Here is a 20,970-nt window from a genome sequence, read left to right on the forward strand (position 1 = left end):
ATGTAAATAGGTAGCGTCAGAGCGATTCCAGTCTCCTTTAACGTTTCTCCGTATATAACCTCGTCCTGACGGTCATGAGGTTAAAAATATTAACGTCCTTGAAATCGCAGTCAAATTTCCTTTCAAATGACACCCCATATGACAATTATGTATCTTTTGACCTTTGACCTCGTCCTCAAGGTCATAAGGTCAAAAATATTAATGTCTTCGAATTCACAGTGGAATTTCCTTTAAAATGATACCCCATATGAAAATTAACGTGAATTTAATTTTGGACCACACCCCCTGGCGCAGTGGGGTGTGTTCCGATTGACCCCATTTTCGAACTCGACCGAGAACTAAAAATTAGAAACACAATGTCGAAAACGGGGTTTGATTATGTCGACTCGTTCTGGAGATATCCTGCTTACGGACTGACAGACAGACGGACAAACAGACAGACGGACAGACGGACAGACAGACAGACAGACAGACAAAACGATCACAATACGTAGCCGACGCTACTTAATAAATGTAAGTATGCAAAAGTCGTGTTACTATGGCTGTACCTATTTTAGATGTTTGACCCCCTCTTTTTTCTCCAAAAAGAATTTAACGAATTAAGTATTTATATATGCATAATTGTGAATACCCTCATTATCTCAATCATAAAGGGTCAAACTTCCTGAGTAGCAAGTTTTAAAAAAGGTTTAACTTATATTGATCGGCATACATAAATATCTAAATATCTGAGGATAGGTACAAGTTTAGACTATTTAAATAGATATGTAGGCGGTTAAAACCCTGCCCAAGTAAAGGGTCACCTTGACCCTTGAAAAGGTACCCTTCCTCCTTCCCACAGTGCATTCTTTCTCCACACAGCCAGCTAAACTCACCTCTCGTAAAATAGTTCTAAACCTTTTCCACATAAATTTAAAATTTCAAATTCAGCCCAGATTTTTGTACAAGATAACCCAAATTTTCAAATATTTCCTATGTATAAGTTTCCATAAAGATTCGAAATTTCGAAATTTCCCAAAGACTTATTCCAATTTTTCGACCTGTTGAGAAAATCTAAATCACCATCACCCACGACGCGTCCACGAGTCGCCTCCCTTCCCCCAGAGGTTATGGACGGCCCCACTTTTCTACGTGGCATACTACTCACGACAGTCCTGGTAGCCTATCTGGCTTTTGGCCACCTTCAGAACTCGTGGCAACCTAGGATTCACCTTTCAAGCGACGGCGCCACGTGGGAGGCTGCACATTGGTCAAGTTATGAAATAGATTCTCCTCCTCCAAGTGACAATAATGAAACCCGGGTGACCATCAGTTTGACCCGGGTATCTGCAAATCTGGTGGAGGGAGAAGATTTATCCCTAAGTTTCGATCTAGTGCAGCAATGGGACGATCCCAGACTGGTGGTTCGAAATGGTGAGTGAAATTCTGGATGTAAAATTTTTATGAATTTTTTTTGTCTAAAAATATTTAATACAAAATTGATCAATGTTTTGACAGAAATCCGTCCAGGGTTTGGTACGTCCGAAAAATTTCAGGAAACACCAGGTAATTGAAAAGAGATAAAATTTGGTAGGCAACAGTTCGTTGCCACCGTAAAAGAAAGTAGAAATTCACAGAAAAAGGCCACAAACAAATATCAGTAAAAGTCCCTATAATGTTACTAATTGCCCTAGTAGCTCAGAGGTCAGAGCACTTGACATGAATTCAAGGGAGCCGTGGTTCGATTCCCGGCTGGGTAACAATTTTTGGCATTATTTCGGATTTGCGTATTTGATTTCTAAACGAGATAAACTTTATTTTTTTATTCACTATTTTCTCAAATGGTGCTTGTTGCGAAGTGACAAATGCAAAGTGATTTATTTTGATGTAGTGGTGATTATAAATTATATAATTTAAAATCAGATTTTTTCGTTATATATGTAACGTTACATAATTTATGAAAGTCCCCTATCACAACCAAGAATTGTGCAGTGGGTCGTGTCCACAATTGAATTTGGCGCTTGAATATTCGCAGGAGTCTCACATTGCCCCATATTTATTTTAGTTACCGGCCAACGCCACCTAGCGGAACTTTGAGCAACCATTTTGCATTTTTCGGCGCTAGGGGGCGTTCTTCGCCGAAAGTACAAAAACGTTCTCAAAACGTTGCCTACACCAGAACAACCAGTGGCGCCCCGAATTGGACGAGACTTGAAATTCTCACCCGTGGAGTATTTACGTGACCTCTAAGCTCGGCACATTCCTTAAAATTGTTACTCAACCTGGGACCTACACATTAGAGTTGTAACTTAACCTTTGACCTACGCCCTTAGAGTTGTAACTTGACGGTGACATGGAAGGCGCTTCTACCTTATGAAATAAAGCCTCATGTTTGCCTAGAGCCCGCAAAGCGGGCTACGGAGACTAGTACATCAGAACCAAGAATTGTGCAGTGGTGTGTGTTACCAGTTGAACTTGGCGCTTGGTTACACACGTGTCTCACATTATCCAAGCTAATGTCACCTAGCGGCAGGTGGGGCACTATGTTACATTTTTCGTTTCTAGAGGGCGTTTTTCGCTAAAGTGTCAAAACGTTGACGAACACGAGAACAACGAAACACACCCTTTAGATCTGCCGAGACTTGATCAAATGAACGGGCACACCCCCTAAACTTGACATTTGACCTGTGACCTGGGCACACCCACCAGACTTGACATTTGACCTGTGACCTTGGCACACCCACTAGATTTGACATTTGACCTGTGACCTTGGCACACCCACTAGATTTGACATTTGACCTGTGACCTTGGCACACCCACTAGATTTGACATTTGACCTGTGACCTTGGCACACACCCCTGGACTTGACATTTGACCTGCGACCTGCGTACAACCCATAAAGTTGACACTTTACAGAGTTGACACTTGACCTGTGGCTGTGGCTTGGGCACACCCATCATACTTGACCTGGGACCTCGGCACACCCGCTACACTTGACCTGTGACCTGGGCACACCCACTACACTTGACCTGTGACCTCGGCACACCCGCTACACTTGACCTGTGACCTCGGCACACCCGCTACACTTGACCTGTGACCTGGGCACACCCACTAGATTTGACATTTCACCTGTGACCTAGGCACACCCACTAGATTTGACATTTCACCTGTGACCTGGGCACACCCACTAGATTTGACATTTCACCTGTGACCTGGGCACATCCACTATACTTGACCTGTGACCTCTGTGCCCCACGGCAAAGTTGACACTTGACCTGTGCCTTACTAATTTTAATTACCTACCAGCGCCACCTATCGGATGTTGGCTGTTTTTCAGCGCTAGAGGGCGGGCTTTTGGTTTAAGTGCCTAAACGTACTTAAAACGTTAGAACAATGCCATACTTCAGAGTTGTGACCTAACGTTTTTCGTGGTAACCCCCTTTAGAGTCGTGACCTAACGTTTTTCGAGGTCACCCCCTTAAGAGTCGTGACCTAACATTTTTCGTGGACACCCCCTTTAGAATCGCAACTGAACGTTTTTCATGGTCACCCCCTTTAGAGTTGTGACCTAACGTTTTTCGTGGTCACCCCCTTTAGAGTCGTGACCTAACGTTTTTCGAGGTCATCCCCCTTTTGAGTCGTGACTGAACGTTTTTCGTGGCCACCCCCATTTAGAGTCGTGACTGAACGTTTTTCGTGGCCACACTCAATTACAGTCGTGACAACGTTTTTCGTGGACACACCCAATTAGAGTCGTGACAACGTTTTTCGTGGTCACGCCCATAGGGTCGTGAGTGAACGTTTTTCGTAATAAAATAATAAAATCGTTTTGCTTAGAGCCCGCACTGCGGGCTTAAGAGACTAGTTATTTAGTTAAAAAACCATTGAAGAGAGATTTTGGTCATTCCCGCGTTTTTGAAAATTTGCATGTTTCTCAACCTCCACCTTTTTTGTTAACAGGGGGCCCAACCGTGCAAAATGTTGAGGCAATTAAGGGAACCGACTCTCCAATTACAATTTGGAAACCGACCCTAGGAACGGACTCTTTTATCCGCGTGGTAAATCAAAGTAGGGACGAAACCTGGCTTTAAAAGGATGGAAGTGTAAGTAAACGGGGCCATACATACAGTATGTCACCGAAGAGTTTTTACCCCATTGAGTCAACGCCGCCGCTGGTAAGATTTTACGCACAGATAAATCTGATTTCCCATTCCGATAATATTAGCTGGCCGCGCTGAATTTTGGGAATTCCTCCAAAATTGGGTCCGCCGTTGAAGCCGCAAAATTGGTGGACGTTGACCTCTGAATAGAATCATCTCTTTCTCGTGGGGCTTATGTTCTAGTATTTATCTTTATATTTCGCAAATAAATGATGTCTAATTTCTCATTTTTCCCATTAAATTCAGGTCCTTCGAAGGCAGCCTGCCACCTTAATCTTGTCCCCATCCCGGCATGACGGACCCATTTCCGAGTATTTTCTCAATATTTACAACACGCAGGAATTTTCCACCGGGAACGTCACCTTGACCTGGGACAGTCCCGATGGGCGAGACCCCATCAGTTTCAAAAATGGGACTTCACCCCTAGCGAGGGGGGAAAATTAAAAAAATTTGCGGTTCCTGCATTCAACGGGGCAATGTGAGATTAATTCCCGTACATTGGAGCACAGCTGTCTCAAGGCGGGATTCAAGTTGGAGAAGATTCCACCCTCCTGCTCGATGGACTTAGAAATGCCATTTTCCTGGCTTCATTTCTCGCTTGGCCTGATAACGTTTCTTGTCGTAGTTCATGTTTCCCCGTAATATTGGAACGCACCTGTTCAAACAGTATTTAAAAATGGGAAAAAATAATTCATTGATTCTTCATTTATTAAAAAATTTACATGCATATCTATAAATGATCTATAATTATGTTTTGCAGTAGATTCCTTCTCAATAAATTATACTCACTTTCTGAAAAAACCATACTACAAATTAATACACGGAATACATGAGTCATTATAATTTTAATGGGACAACTTTTTGTCCCATTTTTACCTTAGGCAAATGAATTACATTAAAATACGCTAGACAAAAATATGCAATAGAAATGGTGCAAAAATCCTGTGTTGATAATGCATAAATATTCATATGTATGTCTGGAAATGTAGGAAGTCGTGTCGTCACAATTGTGGTCATGAAAAAGTGTAAAAATATTTTTATTTCGATCATATGATAATTTTTACTTTTAATTGCGCATATTTCACGCATTCTTTAAAGTAGCTTTACAATTTTGAAGTGTAAATTCGCCCTGAATTTGACATATTTCACATAAGTAAACTATACCAAATCCAGCGTAAACTTTATACTTTGTCAAGTTAACTTTACTCTGGATTTCGTATAGTTTATGTATGTATTAATACCGAATTCTTCAGAGTGAATTTACTTAACAATATTTTAAGGGTGTTTTTTTACTCAATTTATTTCAAGTGTTACTTGATGTAAATCAGTCATTAAATTGGACCGATCAAATCAAGGAATGTGTAAATGACCATTAGTTATGGATACGTAATAACAATATCTTTTTAACGACCATGTCGTCCTTGACTGTGTGATCTCTACATATGTACATACTTAATACTTACACACTTCTTGACGTGAAGGTTTATATGTACGTAGGCACTGGAATTATTAATGATTCCTCACACACCCCTTAATTCAGAAATATTTACATACGTTCGTATGTAATGGATAATTATCATTCTTAATGTATTCGGCATTATGTACGTTCGGTCTTGAATTTTAATAAGATAAGTAGCATTTTATATCTACATACACACATAGTTATGAATAATGAGCAGTCAAGTCTTATATTTTTTATTGCAATATTAATTGTATCAAATTACCTAGGTACATATGTATGTATGTAGATACTTTGTTTATAAGGTAAGGGGACGTTCATAAATTGTGTAATGCAAAAATCCCGATTTTATATAACTCCTTTTAACACGGGCACTATACGCAGAATATCATTGGAGCGTTATCTAGACCCACTGTTCCCCCTCTACATTACGTTAAATAATTTATGAACGTCTCCCTAAACTTGTTAAATATTTGATTAAATCACATTGACATGGCTTGCCAAGCCTTCAGTGCCTGTGAACTCTGCTCTTTGAAAGGATTATCTCGCAATTAAATAGTTCTTGCAGCAATTAAGGATGAAACTACTTCTGCTAGTTTTGCTCGTCTCGGTTGTCGCTGGATTGCTCGAGGAGCCCACGAAGGAAAGAAAATGCGTTCCACAACCAAAGAAAAATTCGTTAGGACTGGATCTCAAATGGGTATTTTAATTAAAAAATAAATTTGTATTAAATAAAATTCGTACTTAAATATTTTCCGGCTTAAAACGCTAAAGATTGAGAATTTGTCCTTGTAGGGAAACAGTACGAAATATGTGTAGTATGCAGAGTATGAGATGTAGTATTTACATATGTGCACTCTTTGAAATCCAGTATTTAAATAATTCCAAGCGGTGTCATATTAATATATTTACATAGGTATATGAGTTTGCCAAACTTGTATAGATTAGTAATACGGTATAGCAACGGCTCGGTATTAAAGTTTTACCATATCCGTTTGTAGATTTTTACGGATCGGTATACATAATTTTAATGTCACGTGGTACCAATATTTAATCCCGAGAAATAAATATCTGCATGATTACATATGTATTTATGTACTATGTATAAACCACATTTTAAACATCTCGCTATTATAATAAAAATTCTAACTTATTTCCATGTGCTACTTTCAAAGTTTGGATCGGTCAAGGAATTCTTCCTGCCCATGTGGAGTCAGCTTTATGCGACCAGAACGGTACAAAGTTTGATATATAGATTACTTACTGGATGTAAATATTTACTGCTATTTTTTGAAAAATAAGGCAAGTGACATCCTGGAAAGGGAGGCGGCCCGCATAGCGAATCATGAAATCGACCCAGCTTCATGTCTCGTCTTTAAACAGGAAAATACCGTCTCCGCTTACGGAAGAGTGCAAAACTATAATATTTCCGGGGATGCGGATTCCATCCACTTTAAATCACCGTGGTCTGGACGTACATACATAGATAATTTATTTTGTGAAATTATTACCCCTGCACAGATAACTCTTGCCCAAAAATCGGAGTTAGAGTGCACTATTAAAAATAACGTTACTCATTTGAAAAGTGGATACACTTTGAATTATATTAAGCAAACTGTAGTAAATCCAGAGTAGCTTTGATTTGATAAAGAGAAAAGTTTACACTGAGCGTACTCACGTCAACCTTCGCATATCTCGCATATCTCGCAAATTGAGCATAGCAACATAACGTGCGAAGTTTTGCGAGATATGCGAGATTTCGCAAAAATTTTGCTGGAAAACTATGGGATTTTTTTCGCAAATTTACCCAGCAAATGGGCATGTTATTATTTCGCAAAATTACTTCGCAAACTCATCCTCACCATCGCCAGCAAGAGAAATTAAAGAAATCCATGGAAACAATACCAAAATAGGTGTTTTTCAATAGATTTGCGAGATTAGAGGAATTTGCGAACTCATATTTTGCGAATCCCCTCACGACAGACATATTTTGATCTTCGCAAGTTTGCTAAATGAGTTGCGATGCGAAATAAGAGGTTGTCGTGAGTACGCCCACTGTATTTAGTATAGTTAACTGAATGTAGGATTCATAGTGCCATCAGTTTTCAAAAGAATAACATGAATTCTAAGATTGTATGTACAGGGTGGCCCACTGAAACTGTACGTTAAATAAAACGCTTTAGCGTTAACAGTTTTCGCGTTACGAAATTCTGATAAATTTTAGTCGAAAGCCAGTTAATTTCTGATTAGAAAACAATTTTTAGTTTTGGAAATTTTCTCTCCCCGCACTACCGAAGCGCTGAAGACGCCGCCTCGAGTACTCGACTCAAGCACGCACTGAATCCGTGGATAATTTGTTCCGTTCCGAGGTCAAAAATTTTTTCTAAGCTTTCACACTTCTACGAAGCTCAGAACACACCTTTGCCCCTAACTTTACCCATTTTTCATAATCCGGAGATTCAAATCCAGCAAGGAGGATGATCATTCCTAATTGGCGATAAAGTATGGAATTTAGTTTTTTAGCCACGATTGGGTCAGTTTTTGCACTATAAGCTTGTGCTGAGCCCTGCTGAGAGGTCCCATCGATTCCATTGAACTGGATCCCATTGAGGGGATGTACCACGGACTCGAAAACGTATTTTAAGAAATTTTATCCCTCCACCTTCCCCCCATTTTCAACAAAATGTAGAGGAATTATTCTAATTAGCTCCCACTTGCCAAAATCGTCACAAAAGCTGGATAGTGTGACTTTCTGACCTTTTGACTATATTGGGGGATGTCTTTGACATATTCTGGGAAGATTAGATCAACTAGTTTGTTAAAAGATTCTGCTGATGTGAAAATCTCCTCATCGGTAAAAAGAATCCTGCTCACTTTTTTTGAGCGTACCGCTTGAGGTGACTTCTGCATTTCTTTAATCTGGCATTCCTTTGAGGGATGGTCAGGATGTGGCAAGTACCACATTTCACAGCCATAAGCCCAAGCTTCAATTTGAGTACTCATTGGATAATTTGCATTGACACTGTCACCTGTGAGACCGGTTTCCGTTGGAATTCCGTGAATTTCTTCGGATTCCAGATTTCAGCTCCTTGACGATGGGTGTGGTCATTAGAGGTTTTCAAAAAATTATTTTTCGACTGTTCTTAGTCGATGCGGTCCCCATTAACGTTTTTATAGTCAGTTGGACTAAATTAAAGTGCACGTTCGATTTCTGTCACACTTTTCAAATTCACCATTTCTCTTCCCATTTTTTAGTAAATAATTATCGCCACCCACGTCGTTTCAATATTTTCTCTGCTGGTATGCTTTGCAAGCAGATACAAATTGATTGCTGTTTCTTATGCAAAATCGCATGAGGAATCCAATGCAGTTATCAGATTTTCATTATCTCCAGCTGTTAAACAGATAAGCGCTAAGTACAGCTACAGTGGGCTCAGTATGTAATTAAGTAATATTTTTCTTTATTTCGTATCATAACAGCAAAGGCTGGACGATTTGATTTTCACATGACGGACAACTCCAACTTTGTTTTGGGCATAACATGCTGGGAGGATGATCAGGTGAGACAAAAGTACTTTTTTACATTTGATTTTTCATTGTTTGATTGAAAATTTTTCAGGCTTCTTGGGCCGTACTTTCGACCAAGTTTCATCTTGCGCCACATGTTCGACAAGAAGTTCTTGGATATGTTGCATCGTTAGGATTTGACGTAGCAAAAGCCGTGGATGAGGATTACTCTCTCTCTGCACGTATGGGGCTGGAAGACCCAAACCACAACAGTTCCTGGTCTATCGTGGAAATTAATGAAGATTGGCTCATTCATAAGAGTTACAGTGTATTACTTATTTAATGGTACAATTTTCTTGTCTTGCAGGCAAATTATTTTTTTCCAAAATATGAAGGTGAATATTTCAAAATTATTTTTATGCCATTTATTACCAATATGTACATATATCGGACCAGATAGTAGCAGTGTCTTGAAGGAATTATTAGATTGCCCAAATATTTGAATGCCTTACGATTTTGAATTTCGCAGTACATTATTCTACGTAGCTGCAATATGCAACTGTTGCAAGTTAGATAATTTATGTTTGGAAGGTCGAAAACATTACGTCACATTTAATAATTAATTTTACATAACGACATGAGGCAAGATTCATCCGTAATTATTTTGAATTAATTAATTAAGTAATTATTTTGATGTAAATACATATGTATTTACATACTTACGATTACATTTTAGTATAATGGAGTTTATTCTCTTTAAAATTAATTTACTAATTTATTTGACACACGTGGTGTCAAATCCACCCAGTGAAATTTACAAATTGTCCATCAGTAATGGAATAATTCATTAGAATCCATATGATTATCGTTACATGTTGAGTGACACTATGCAACAAGAATTTGACAGTGGTGCCGGTGTGTGTTACCATTAGAAATTCGTTCTCACCTTACCCTAAACGAGCTTAACTTACCCCAACGGATTTCATAGTACTTAAATAAATGTCTACTATTTGCATGCATACTTCATCCTCTCGTAATTCCCCCGTCACTGATTAGGAGCATATTCGCAGTTTGAGCCAAGCAGAAGTTCTGTATCACTAGCGGGGTTCCATTGTCGATAAAGTTTGAGCCGAATTTGATCTTTAGTACGCCACACGCCTTGATCTCTCTCTCCAGCTAGGATTTCTTCCCGCCAAATTGGATCGTTCGTCTGACATGCATTCGAAGAACCTTTGTCGATCTAATGTTCACCCATGAGGCCAGTGTATAAGCGAGTACGTTCACCCCAATTGCGTCCACCTGAAGAAGGGGAAATATGAGAAAGCCCGGCATCGCTATCTTGTCGTGAAACTTGACGCAAGCGTACTGACAGATGATTTGAACCATTGGCGTACAAACGACCATGGTTGGGACAATTCGCATCATGAGAAATCCATTCATATACTTTTCCAAGATTTGAACGCTCCGGTAGAGTTTGATGCAGGAACGATTGTTGTTTCAGAATTCAGAATTCCCCTAGGTTTTCCATTAATCAATGAGTTTCATGCAAAGTATTTGTAGAATTTGCTTGTGTTATACCTTTGGATTTGAAGTGATTTAATATTGTTCACTCTTAAATATATATAATGTTACCCCTTTCCAAAAATAAATTAACGCTCAATTTTAAGTCAAGTAAGCTATACTTAATCCACCACGTCATTAACTTATCCTGCTGACGAACAGGCAGACAGATGGACATACATACATATGTATGGATAGACAAGTGGACATTCAGCATAGTTTACTTGATATAAAGTTTACCGTGAATTAACTCTCGAAAGGGCAGCATTATTTTGAAATTTGTAACCTTTTCAGAACTTGGAAGTAGTCGAGAATTGAGACGATTCCGGCAAACAGGATGTAGTAAACCCATGGCGCCCCGGCACTGAACAATTGCAGAGTTACCCATGCTTCGAACAAGACGACGAAGATTTTCAGATCTCCCGAAATCCACGCGATATCAGCACAACCCGCGTGGAATGAGAGGAGAAACGGTGGGGTGCATGGATCAATCATGATTAGAATGAGAACTGCGAAAGGGGCCACAATTCCGGTGAATTCTGCCACGTAGAGAAAGATGGACATCAATATCGCCTCGATTGATGGCGTGATACGCTCATCATCTAAAAGTTATAAACTTTTGAAAAACTTTGATTTGGTATTATTTCTACGAAATTTGGAAAATTGCCATCAAATTGCCATTAAATTTCATGGGAGCATGGGAAAATTGCCATTAAATTCATTTATTCAATGTAGAATGAATAAATTATTCATTTCTTATTCCATAACTAAATTGATGAATAAATGAATAATTTTGTTTCACAATTTTTTGAATATATTTGTTCATGAAGACTGAATGAATAATTTTATTCGTTTTTCACCGCATTCTTAGTGCATGGGGTATACTACGAACTCCAATGAGAATATGGGATAGAATGAATTGTAAGTGAATAATCAATACATTCTTATCTTCAAGCTTTGAGTAAATGAATACTTCTCTCAACTTTTAAATTCAAAGAATTTTGCATGAAAGACTATTTTTAGAACAGTTACGCATAATCTGATAATATCCTCGAGGTTACAAAGTTACCGTTAAGCAGGTCACGTTCGAAGGACACGATCGAATTGATGATTTGCATCGGAGCTACGTCCAGGGTTACATTCCACCCACAAGACACCAATATCGTATAACAAATCACGAATATTACTCCTTGCAACCGTTTCGTCATTGACAAGAGACCGAACAAAAAATTGTACAGCAGGACGACATAATACGTCAGCGTCAATATGGTGAGCACTTGGGTAACGCGTATCCGCCGACGGGATTTTACCAAGATAAGCTTCCCAGATTGTGTGTCAAATTCGAACGGAACGCTACATAAGATTCGGGATAATTTGAGATGACGAATTATCAGGGGGAGAAACTGGGTGGAATATATTGTGAAATGTGAGGAGTGGAATGGAATGGAATAGAATGAATTTTCCGCTGCTTTGATATATTTAGGTTTAGTTGTGTAAATTTTTCAATCTGAAGCCTAGTACCCAGGACAGATTTTTTTGTTAATACGGCTATAGTTCAGCTATTAAAACTGCGTCATTTTTTCCACTAGGTTATATCGTGCACGCTGTAATTCTAGGAAATTTTAAGTTTGAGCATTCTTGCAATTCTTCACGGATGTTCAAAATTAAAAACGGTTTAGAAGCTATGGACCGTTTACAGGAAATTCATCAGTAAAATGACCCTTGTTTAATATATCAAAGCGAAAGCGGGAAAAAGAAACTTAAGTGTTTGATTTGAAGAACACTCTCATCTTGTACACTTCATAGTGAAATTCATGTGTTCCAGTGAAGCAGTAATTTAATACAAACTAAAGAACCTGGCGTTTCGAGTGAAAAACCCGTCCTGAGTACCAGGCCTGACTAAGATTGGTGCTCTTAGAGGGTGTTCCGGAAGTAATGCAACTTTGGTAAAATGCATATATGCAAGGGTATCAATTTGCCCCAAATTCGAAATTGGGTGAATATTGTAGTCCACACATTTATCTAGTAGAATCCGAAAACCAGAAGTCGATATCTCTATCCGTTCCAAAATGAGGTCAAACACAACCAAGCAACTCGCAACCATCGTCTGCCACTACCTCGAAAAAGTGGTTACGCGCTCCAAGAAGTTGAGCTGTGTTCACTTTAAAAAATAAGAAATTCCAAAAGTGACGATTTGTTGTGTTATACTAAGGTATGAGCTGCAAAAAACGACTAATCGCAAAAAATATCTGGTCGGTACATTCGTGTGGCAGCCCCGAAAGTAATAAACTTCGTGTAGATAGAAATTTGTTATGTCGGAGCGAAATTCGCTGAAGTACTTGAAGTTCTCACCGAACACCATACATTATTTGAAAGCTTAGAAGTTGGACATCAAATCCTAGAAGGTTCTAGAAGCTTATAAATATAGTCAAGAGTAAAATAAAAGTAGCAAGCAGGAGGCCAGAAAAAATCCTTGACCTGAAGTAATTAAAATTAACCAAAATTGATCGTCCTGTACAAGACGATTTACTGCTCAGATTATCAAAATGCTTTTATTTGCACATAGTACAACTCTCCCACCTTCAAGAAAACCATTTATGCAAAACTGGAAATTAAATATAAGCCAAAGTATCACGCTCCGCCTTAAAACGGATCAAATGCAATTAACATGGGAGAGGTGAACGTTCCCAAATTTGCCAAATACAAGACCTATTGAAAAATTTTAGTTCCTATCCTAGAAAAAATATTGTAATCGAAAAACTTCAGTCAAAAATTTGAACTTATTTCAACACATGTGGTCAAAAATCTCAAAAAAGGTGACCAAAAACAGTGGCGAAGCACTAATTGTGAGCGCCCAACAAAAACGTCTCCAAATTTGGCGGAAGGGGTGTACGGACCATTGGAAGCAAAACTTAATTAGCTTTAACCTTTGTCCCTTTCTGACCAAAATTTCGCTTTAAAAAATTCATTCGTTGAGTTTATATGTGCATTTGACCAAAGTTGCATTACTTCCGGAACACCCTCTAGGTGTGATAAGTAATTATCAGCGATAACGCCACATACACTTACCGTTTAATTAGAAAGTATCGCATCGATCTTCGCCACGTCAAATGATCAATGAACCAATCAATAAGTAGATTTCAGCATCCACGAGCTTTTAAATAATTAATTTCTTGGTGAAGGTTTAACGTAGGTATACGGCGCTTAATACAGAAACGCAGAAACAATCGACCTAAGTTGTTGAGTTTTTCTCAATACCACGCAATATAAATTGCAAATCAATGACTGTGCTAAATTGAGGAAAATCGGGGCTCACGATTTGGATCGATTGTTGTTTTTACCAATTTGACCTTTATCAACCTTCCGCCCTTTAACCATAGTAATATATGAATTTCACGATGTTTTCCACTTCGTAGTTTGGACAGGAATAATATTTGATTTGGATTCATGATAATGCGTCAAAGTGCCGGTGACGGGATGTGCAATTAGGATGCCACCACATGCTGGATAAATCGGTAAGAAGATCGTAATCCCTGTTTAACTGAAAGTTTGGCATCACAGTAATTTTGAGAAATGAGGTTAAGTCCTTTATTTTAAGACCGAAGAACTTATTTAATGCATGGATTATTTAATTAGAGGTATACATTTTTATCCAGTAGCATCGCGGGATAATTAAATGAGAAGTAACTGAGTTGATTTTGTGGTGAATTTATAAACATCCATACGCAAGAGCAAAAATTAATTTTCTGTTTCTCATAGGATTATGTCAAGTTTACTAAGTATTCTGTATAGTATTCAGCGATAATGCAATCAAATTTCAGAAAGACCCTAAAATTTGATTAAAATATATATTTTATGCTAAATTTTACATATTTATTTTACGTTCAAATTACAAATTATATGTGACAGTTTACCTACATATTTATTTTTTTATATTCTGTACTCGGTATGTTTCAGAGTGACGACGTTTCAGCATCTTCCAACTTTATGTATCTTAACCGCTCCAACTACGTTCAGACTACAGTAACTACAGATTTCACTACCATAAATAAATCTTTCAATTCAATTAGTTCGTCGCCTCCCCGAACTGATCAGTAGAAGATTAACGGTCTGATTCAGACAGAAGTTCTGAATCACGAGGGGTGTTCCATTGTCGATAAAGTTCGAGCCGAATTTGATCTTTAGTGCGCCACACGCCCTGATCTCTCTCGCTAGTACGGACCTCTTCCCGCCAAACTGGACGGTAACTCCGGCATGCGTTTGCAGCACCTTGGTCGAAGTACTACTTACCCAGGACGCAAACGTATACACAAGCAGTCCACCTAGAGTAAGGGGAAGATGAGAAACCCTGGCATTGGTATCTCGTTATGCAGCTGGATGCATACGTATTGACAAGCGATTTGAATTGCGGGTATGCTCATTACCATCATGGGGGCGACACGCGCCATGAGGAAGCCGTTCATATATTTTTCCAGAATTTGAATACTGCGGTAGAGCTTGAGACAGCTGTGTTGGTCTACAATTGCTTTAGAGCTTGCAATCCGGCTAAAATTAAGAATAATATAAGAAACGTCGTAGGTGAAGTGTAGATTCTAAAAAATAATGTTTCCCTTTTGTAAAACAAGTTCACCCTAATTTGTATATCAAGTAACCTATACTAAATCCTGACTAAAGTTTAGTCTTAACCAAGCTAACGTTACTCGTTGGAAATTAGAGTGGACTTAATTTAGAGTACTTAATTTAGAACAAAAAGATTAACTGGTAAGGTGACACGCAAATGTTCCATTTCTGTACCTTTTTCAGAAGCTTAAAGTAGTCGAGAATCGCGACAATGCCGGCAAACAAGATATAAAATACCCACGGAGTTCCAGCCGTGAAAAGTTGAAGAGCCATCCACGCCTCAAAGATAAGCACGAAGATTTCTGCTCCTGGTGACGTCCACGAGATTTCGGTACAATGAAACATCGAAAGTAGGAAGGGTGGCATGCAAGGGTCCACGCTTAGAAGGGCGATCACCGCAAAAGGCATCAGGATGCAGGAAAACTGAGCCAGGCAGAGAAAGAAGAACATCACCCTGGCTTCGAGGGAAGTCTTCATGCTTTCGCCGTCTATTAAGGTTTCAAATTTAGGTGAAATCCGTTTTCATAATGTTGACAACATTTTATTATCTAAACATGGTTGATTTTCCGTATAAGCGGTAACGGAGTCATCGTGCATACATGTATCTCAAGATTATTGCGACATCCGAAATACGCTGCCCAAACAACGTGTAAAACCATCAAAACTACAAATTCGACATTTTCATCGTTTACCTCGTCGCTGTGGTGCTGCAATCTGGAAACGCTTGTATTGGAACTTAAATCCATCCCAAACGTAGCAGTATATTGATGTCAATCGCATTGGTACTTACGTTCTCCGTCCGTTGTAAATAGGCACCGAGAAACAACCCTTAACAACACCAGGACTTTCCATCTAGGCCTGCTAATATTGTTGTTAGAGATGAATATCGCATATCGATACTGGTACCATAAAAGTTCTAGCGAGTAGACAATACGAAAATAATAGAGACGATAATAGAGTCGGTAATACCTTGAAGTAGATCTTTTTCAAAGGTGAGAATCGAGTTGATTATTTGCACCGGAGCGATATCCAGTCCCACATTCGGTCCGATTGAAAGCAAAAGCACGTAGCAGAACAAGATCGGAAATCCTTGCAGCATTCTGAGCATGGGAAAATTCGCAATCCGATAGAGCAGGACGCACACGTAGATCAAGGAGAGTACATATGCGACCTTAGCTTTGATTACCGGTGTTTTGGACTTGATAAGGAAAAATTTCCCATATTTAGAATCATATTCGAAAGCAAGATTTCGAATGAAGCGACAGAACTTGAAATGACGAATTGTCAAGGGTAGAAAATGAGTGGAATACATTGTTATGTTAAGGACAATTTATGGGGTTCAGGTAAAGAATATGGTGAGAATATTAAAAGGAGAGTGATTTTTTGCAGGGAAAGCTGGCGGGAGGCAGTACTCCCCTTTTAGAAATCACACTATACGATAAAATTTTTAATAAATTTGGAAGGTTATGCTAAGATGGACGAGCTGATTTGAAAATATTGAGTGGAATATATATAGTGTCCTTATGGAGTCCGAATTTGCGAGTGTACTTCTAATCAAGTTGGAATAAGCTATAATTGCTATTGTGAAGTCTACTCCAATTGTGGTATGGAAAATTTTTGGGTCATGGGATGTTTAGATAATTTAGTTTGCATTAAGCGTGGAAAGATAATCATATTCATATTTTCTAATCAGCAACAAGCGTACAGAACATTTAATTTATGAGCAACTTTCGATATTCGCCCACTAAAGTGAGCTATTTATTTTCTTCGTCGTATTACCAAGCAATCAATCAGTTAATCGGTTGATAGGGTCGTCCTCGCAATCACACTGTAAAAAATCTGGCAAACTCAGGAATTTATTGATTACTTTGTATTAAATTTGCTCCCGCTTGGTGTTAAAATCATACCGGTCCGCAAAAATCGACAAGATCTAGCTTTTGCTACACAATATAAATTGTGAATACTAATTTGGTAAATCCATATACATATGACTACCGTTTCGTATTATTTTGATACTGGATTTCTTAGAGTGTATAATTTTCCGTTTGCCTTATGTATGTACGTCTCAGTCAGGTAATTGGAAGGAATGCGTAACCGTAAGAAGTATGACAAAAACCTGTTGTTAATGAATGCGGTAAGGAATACTATCTAAAATCTGTATAAGTAAGACGGCTAAGCGTCTGGGCACGTGACGGGTCGTACAGTCATGATGTCGTCCGAAAAAGTAGTACAAATCTGCGTAAAGCTAGTGATTCTTGTTAGCTGGCACATTTAGTCGCTAATACGATGATAATCTTCGTAAAAAGTGATGACATTCACAATGTGAATTTCACATGCATTGAGATTAGAGTTGCCAACTCGGCTTGGCTTGAATCGGCTTATTGAGTTGAGTTGAGTCAAGCTGAGTTGAGTTGACCTCAAGTAAGCCGTCGACTCAATAAGCCGGCTTATTGAGTTGTGAGTTGGAATGAGTTGGACTTGGCTTGACTCGGCTTGACTCGGCTTGACTCAATAAGCCGCTGGCTCCGCCTCCTCGTGCTTACACACACGTATGTACATCACACTTTACACACAAACTTAATTACTTCCCTGGACTTTTGTTGACTTGTTATTTGTACTTTAATTACTAACTAATTTATTATTCCATTTTGTGTTCCACAATATCAAACATTTAAATTGAGACTAATATTGATAATCTAATATAAACTCAGCTGTTTTATTTTCAGTGTCATCATAAATTTTTAAAAATTTCGTAGGTTTTTTAAATGCGCAAATTTGCTGAATTCATTTTGTTTTATTAAACTACCGTACCATAATTGAATAGGGAAATATTTATTTTTAACTGTGACAATGGATCCAATTGTGGTTGATACGTGCTGCATTTAATCACACAAATTACTATATTTAGATACATATCTATGTATGTAATTGTGGAGTTTATCGTAAATTGACATTAGTATGTGTAAGTTTAGTATTGATTTCATTTGGATGTTTAACATTTTAAAAGTCACCTTTAATTTTTCTAAATGTTATTTTGGTTGTTATAATTATTTAATGTCCATTTATTTAAACTAGAATGTATGTCCATAAGCAAACTCGACTCATTCGGCTTAATGAGTCGAGTCAAGCCAAGCCGGCTTATTGAGTTGTGAGTCGAAGCAAGCCGGCTTGCTTCTTACTCGGCTTGCTTCGACTCACAACTCAATAAGCCGGCTTACTGGCATCTCTAATTGAGATCCACTGAGTGGAGATATAGCAAGGGTAATTATTCAGTATCGGTATTATGTACATATGCATAGCTTGATAATATTAATTTTTCGAGGATTAAGTTTTCCAAAGAAACTCAATTTACCATTTTTTATTTTGCTCGCACTCTCACATTTTTCCTAGCGATTTGTGTATATGTGTTTCAAGCTGTAAAACATTTTCATAATTTCTGACATTTCGCACCGATTTTTTCATTAAATCGTAAAATTAAGCCAATTATTAAATGTATGTATGTATTTATGAATACGTATGAAATTAATGCGAAAAATAAAATGCAACGAGTGATCCATAAATATCGGAACGTCTGCATTTTTATTATGTGCAAACTGGCATTAAATTTGTAGAATTTTACATACAATTATTTAGAAAAGAGTACGCCTCTGGAAATTCAGTCAGTGTTGCCCTGGCTTACCTTTTGGTCCTGCTGGATAATTTTTGTATGAGAAAACTCATCTTTTAGGAAAGCCTACACGCGATTCCATTTTTGATCTGTTACATAAATATATATCTTATTCAGGGCTTTCTAATTAATTAGTCAATCTAATTAATCAGCTAATTAAATAGCAATGTCTGTCTAATTACTAATTACTAATTAAAGTTAATTAGTAGAATACTGCCTAATTAAAATTACTAATTAATTAAAACGATCGACAAACCAATAGCTAATTAATTTGTTGTTTCTGAACAAAATTAATTTTTAATGCATATTTCTCGTTTAGCCCTTCAAAAATTTTCTTGGCGGCAGCAAATATATCATGCATGTCTTATCAACTTCTTATCTTTTGTAACACTTGTAGTTGCACTTTAAACCTTTGTATTAGAACAACGAGATAGCAATAAATTTTTGAATATAATGGACTCCCTTGCACAGAACCTTAAAATGTGATAATATTGTTTGATAATGTGAATGGATGGTATACTTTTAAAAAAAGTTGACAGCGACAAAGTAACAACTAGTTGTAAATTTTGTCCAAATAAAGCCATTACCTGCACAACTAAGGTCAGCTCTAATTTCCACAGCCACCTCAAAGTAGAGAGTAATTTGTTTTAACTTTAAAAACAATTCAACATTTTACATTCGCTGAAAGGCGACTTATTCGAGGTATTAGCCATGCTGAAATGTTGTGAAATTAATTCACACAAAGCTATGAATATGGCAAATTTAATTATTCAGTAATTAAAAGTAATTAATTAGCTAATTAAAAATTAATTAGTTTGCTTCTTCAGAGGTAATTACTAATTAAACAATTAATTAGATCAAAATTTTCGGAACTAATTACTAATTTCTAATTAATTAGAAAAGTGGATAATTAAAAAGCCCTGATCTTATTGACATATGTCGGGTCTCAAATTGCAGAATTACTAAATAAATTAGCAGACTTGAAAATAATTTGCTGGCGATAAGTGCAAGTCCGTTAACTATTAAGATCACGAGCTGAAATAAGACGAAGTATAGGAGAACATTTTTAATATTAGTGTAGAGTTTTACCCCTTCAGTTGTATCAGTTTGCCCACGTGGAAATAAAGATGCCATCTTCCTCCGCCGACTTAGCCACTCGCTTTGATTCTGATACCACAGAATTTTATCAAGAAAACCAAATTGGATCAAATCCTGGACCCTCCTATGCACAGTGTTGTGCACAATGTGGGACAATTTCCATCCTTGCAACTGCGTCATTAGAAACTGCCGTCCAAGTGAAAACCTAACCTTGTTCTGACTTATCCCCATCTTCAATTCATAAAAGATATTTAGTTTCTCCTGCATCAAGTGCAGATTGTTAATCCAAGATAATACTGCAATTTTGGGGCATTCATCTCCATAGGTTTTTTTCAGAATATCTTCCAATTTGTGATACCTCTCTAAGTTTTTTCTCTCATAACTTATATTACCAACAATTTCATTATACTGGTCTGGAGATATTTCCGACGCGTATGTCTGCGTTGGCCCGAATCTTCTATCCTTAACCATGTGAAATTCTGCCCCTTGGGTTGCTACACGTTTCGAGTAACCAGCTACGCTTTTTGAGTAAAAGATAAACCCCCGTTCTTGTACAATTCACGAAAATTTGTGAATGGTTTATCTGCCGGTGGTGCAATTATATTTAGAATATTTTCCCCTTTAGAAGCGTTTGTCAGAACGATAGTCGTCAAGAAAAGGGTAAATGTGAGCGGGATTGTTTTCCAATATTTCCTCAGATTTTGTTTTACCAATAAATCCGTGCCCTGTTCTATTTGGAGTTGGAACCCTGCAAAAATTAATGGTAAATAGACCTTAAAAAGGCAACCTTTCCGATTTAGGCGATCAGTCTCAGGGAGATGGGAAACCAGGTGGTCGCAATCTCCCCAACAAGTTATCAGGCGTAACAAACATCCCACGGAAATGTTGGCAACCAAAATGAAACTCCAAGTAAATACGTC

The 20,970-nt window shown here is 37.9% G+C and overlaps 2 protein-coding genes across 6 annotated transcripts; both read left to right on the forward strand.

Annotated features, from left to right (window-relative positions):
• The first annotated feature begins 863 nt into the window (after window positions 1–863).
• Window positions 864–4,855, forward strand: LOC118437106. Its single transcript, XM_035855901.1, has 4 exons — window positions 864–1,413; window positions 1,498–1,545; window positions 3,940–4,082; window positions 4,386–4,855. Exons 1-3 carry the CDS (start codon window positions 1,110–1,112, stop codon window positions 4,068–4,070), a joined length of 483 nt encoding a protein of 160 aa, XP_035711794.1. The 5' UTR covers window positions 864–1,109; the 3' UTR covers window positions 4,071–4,082; window positions 4,386–4,855.
• Window positions 4,856–6,120: 1,265 nt separating this feature from the next.
• On the forward strand, window positions 6,121–11,469 carry LOC118437174. 5 transcript variants are annotated; one of them, XR_004835921.1, is made up of 7 exons: window positions 6,121–6,298; window positions 6,774–6,833; window positions 6,901–7,072; window positions 7,863–8,100; window positions 9,079–9,158; window positions 9,218–9,500; window positions 10,960–11,469. XR_004835921.1 is itself a non-coding variant. In XM_035856022.1 (5 exons), the coding sequence occupies exons 1-5, from the start codon at window positions 6,176–6,178 to the stop codon at window positions 9,446–9,448; spliced, it is 666 nt and encodes a 221-aa protein (XP_035711915.1). In that variant the 5' UTR covers window positions 6,121–6,175; the 3' UTR covers window positions 9,449–10,776. The 5 variants fall into 5 exon arrangements, 1 of the variants encoding a protein (XP_035711915.1); XR_004835920.1 differs by having other exon boundaries at window positions 7,863–7,967; XR_004835919.1 differs by lacking the exon at window positions 7,863–8,100.
• Window positions 11,470–20,970: the final 9,501 nt, after the last annotated feature.

The sequence above is a fragment of the Folsomia candida genome, unplaced genomic scaffold, assembly GCF_002217175.1.
Source record: "Folsomia candida strain VU population unplaced genomic scaffold, ASM221717v1 Fcan01_Sc012, whole genome shotgun sequence".
Taxonomy (NCBI): domain Eukaryota; kingdom Metazoa; phylum Arthropoda; class Collembola; order Entomobryomorpha; family Isotomidae; genus Folsomia; species Folsomia candida.

Coding starts and splice junctions, on each gene's coding strand:
- LOC118437106 (XM_035855901.1), top strand. CDS start 1,110: ATGGACGGCCCCACTTTTCTACGTGGCATACTACTCACGACAGTCCTG. Junction 1,414..1,497: donor CAGACTGGTGGTTCGAAATG/GTGAGTGAAATT, acceptor ATGTTTTGACAG/AAATCCGTCCAGGGTTTGGT. Junction 1,546..3,939: donor AAAATTTCAGGAAACACCAG/GTAATTGAAAAG, acceptor TTTTGTTAACAG/GGGGCCCAACCGTGCAAAAT.
- LOC118437174 (XM_035856022.1), top strand. CDS start 6,176: ATGAAACTACTTCTGCTAGTTTTGCTCGTCTCGGTTGTCGCTGGATTG. Junction 6,299..6,773: donor TAGGACTGGATCTCAAATGG/GTATTTTAATTA, acceptor CTACTTTCAAAG/TTTGGATCGGTCAAGGAATT. Junction 6,834..6,900: donor AGCTTTATGCGACCAGAACG/GTACAAAGTTTG, acceptor TTGAAAAATAAG/GCAAGTGACATCCTGGAAAG.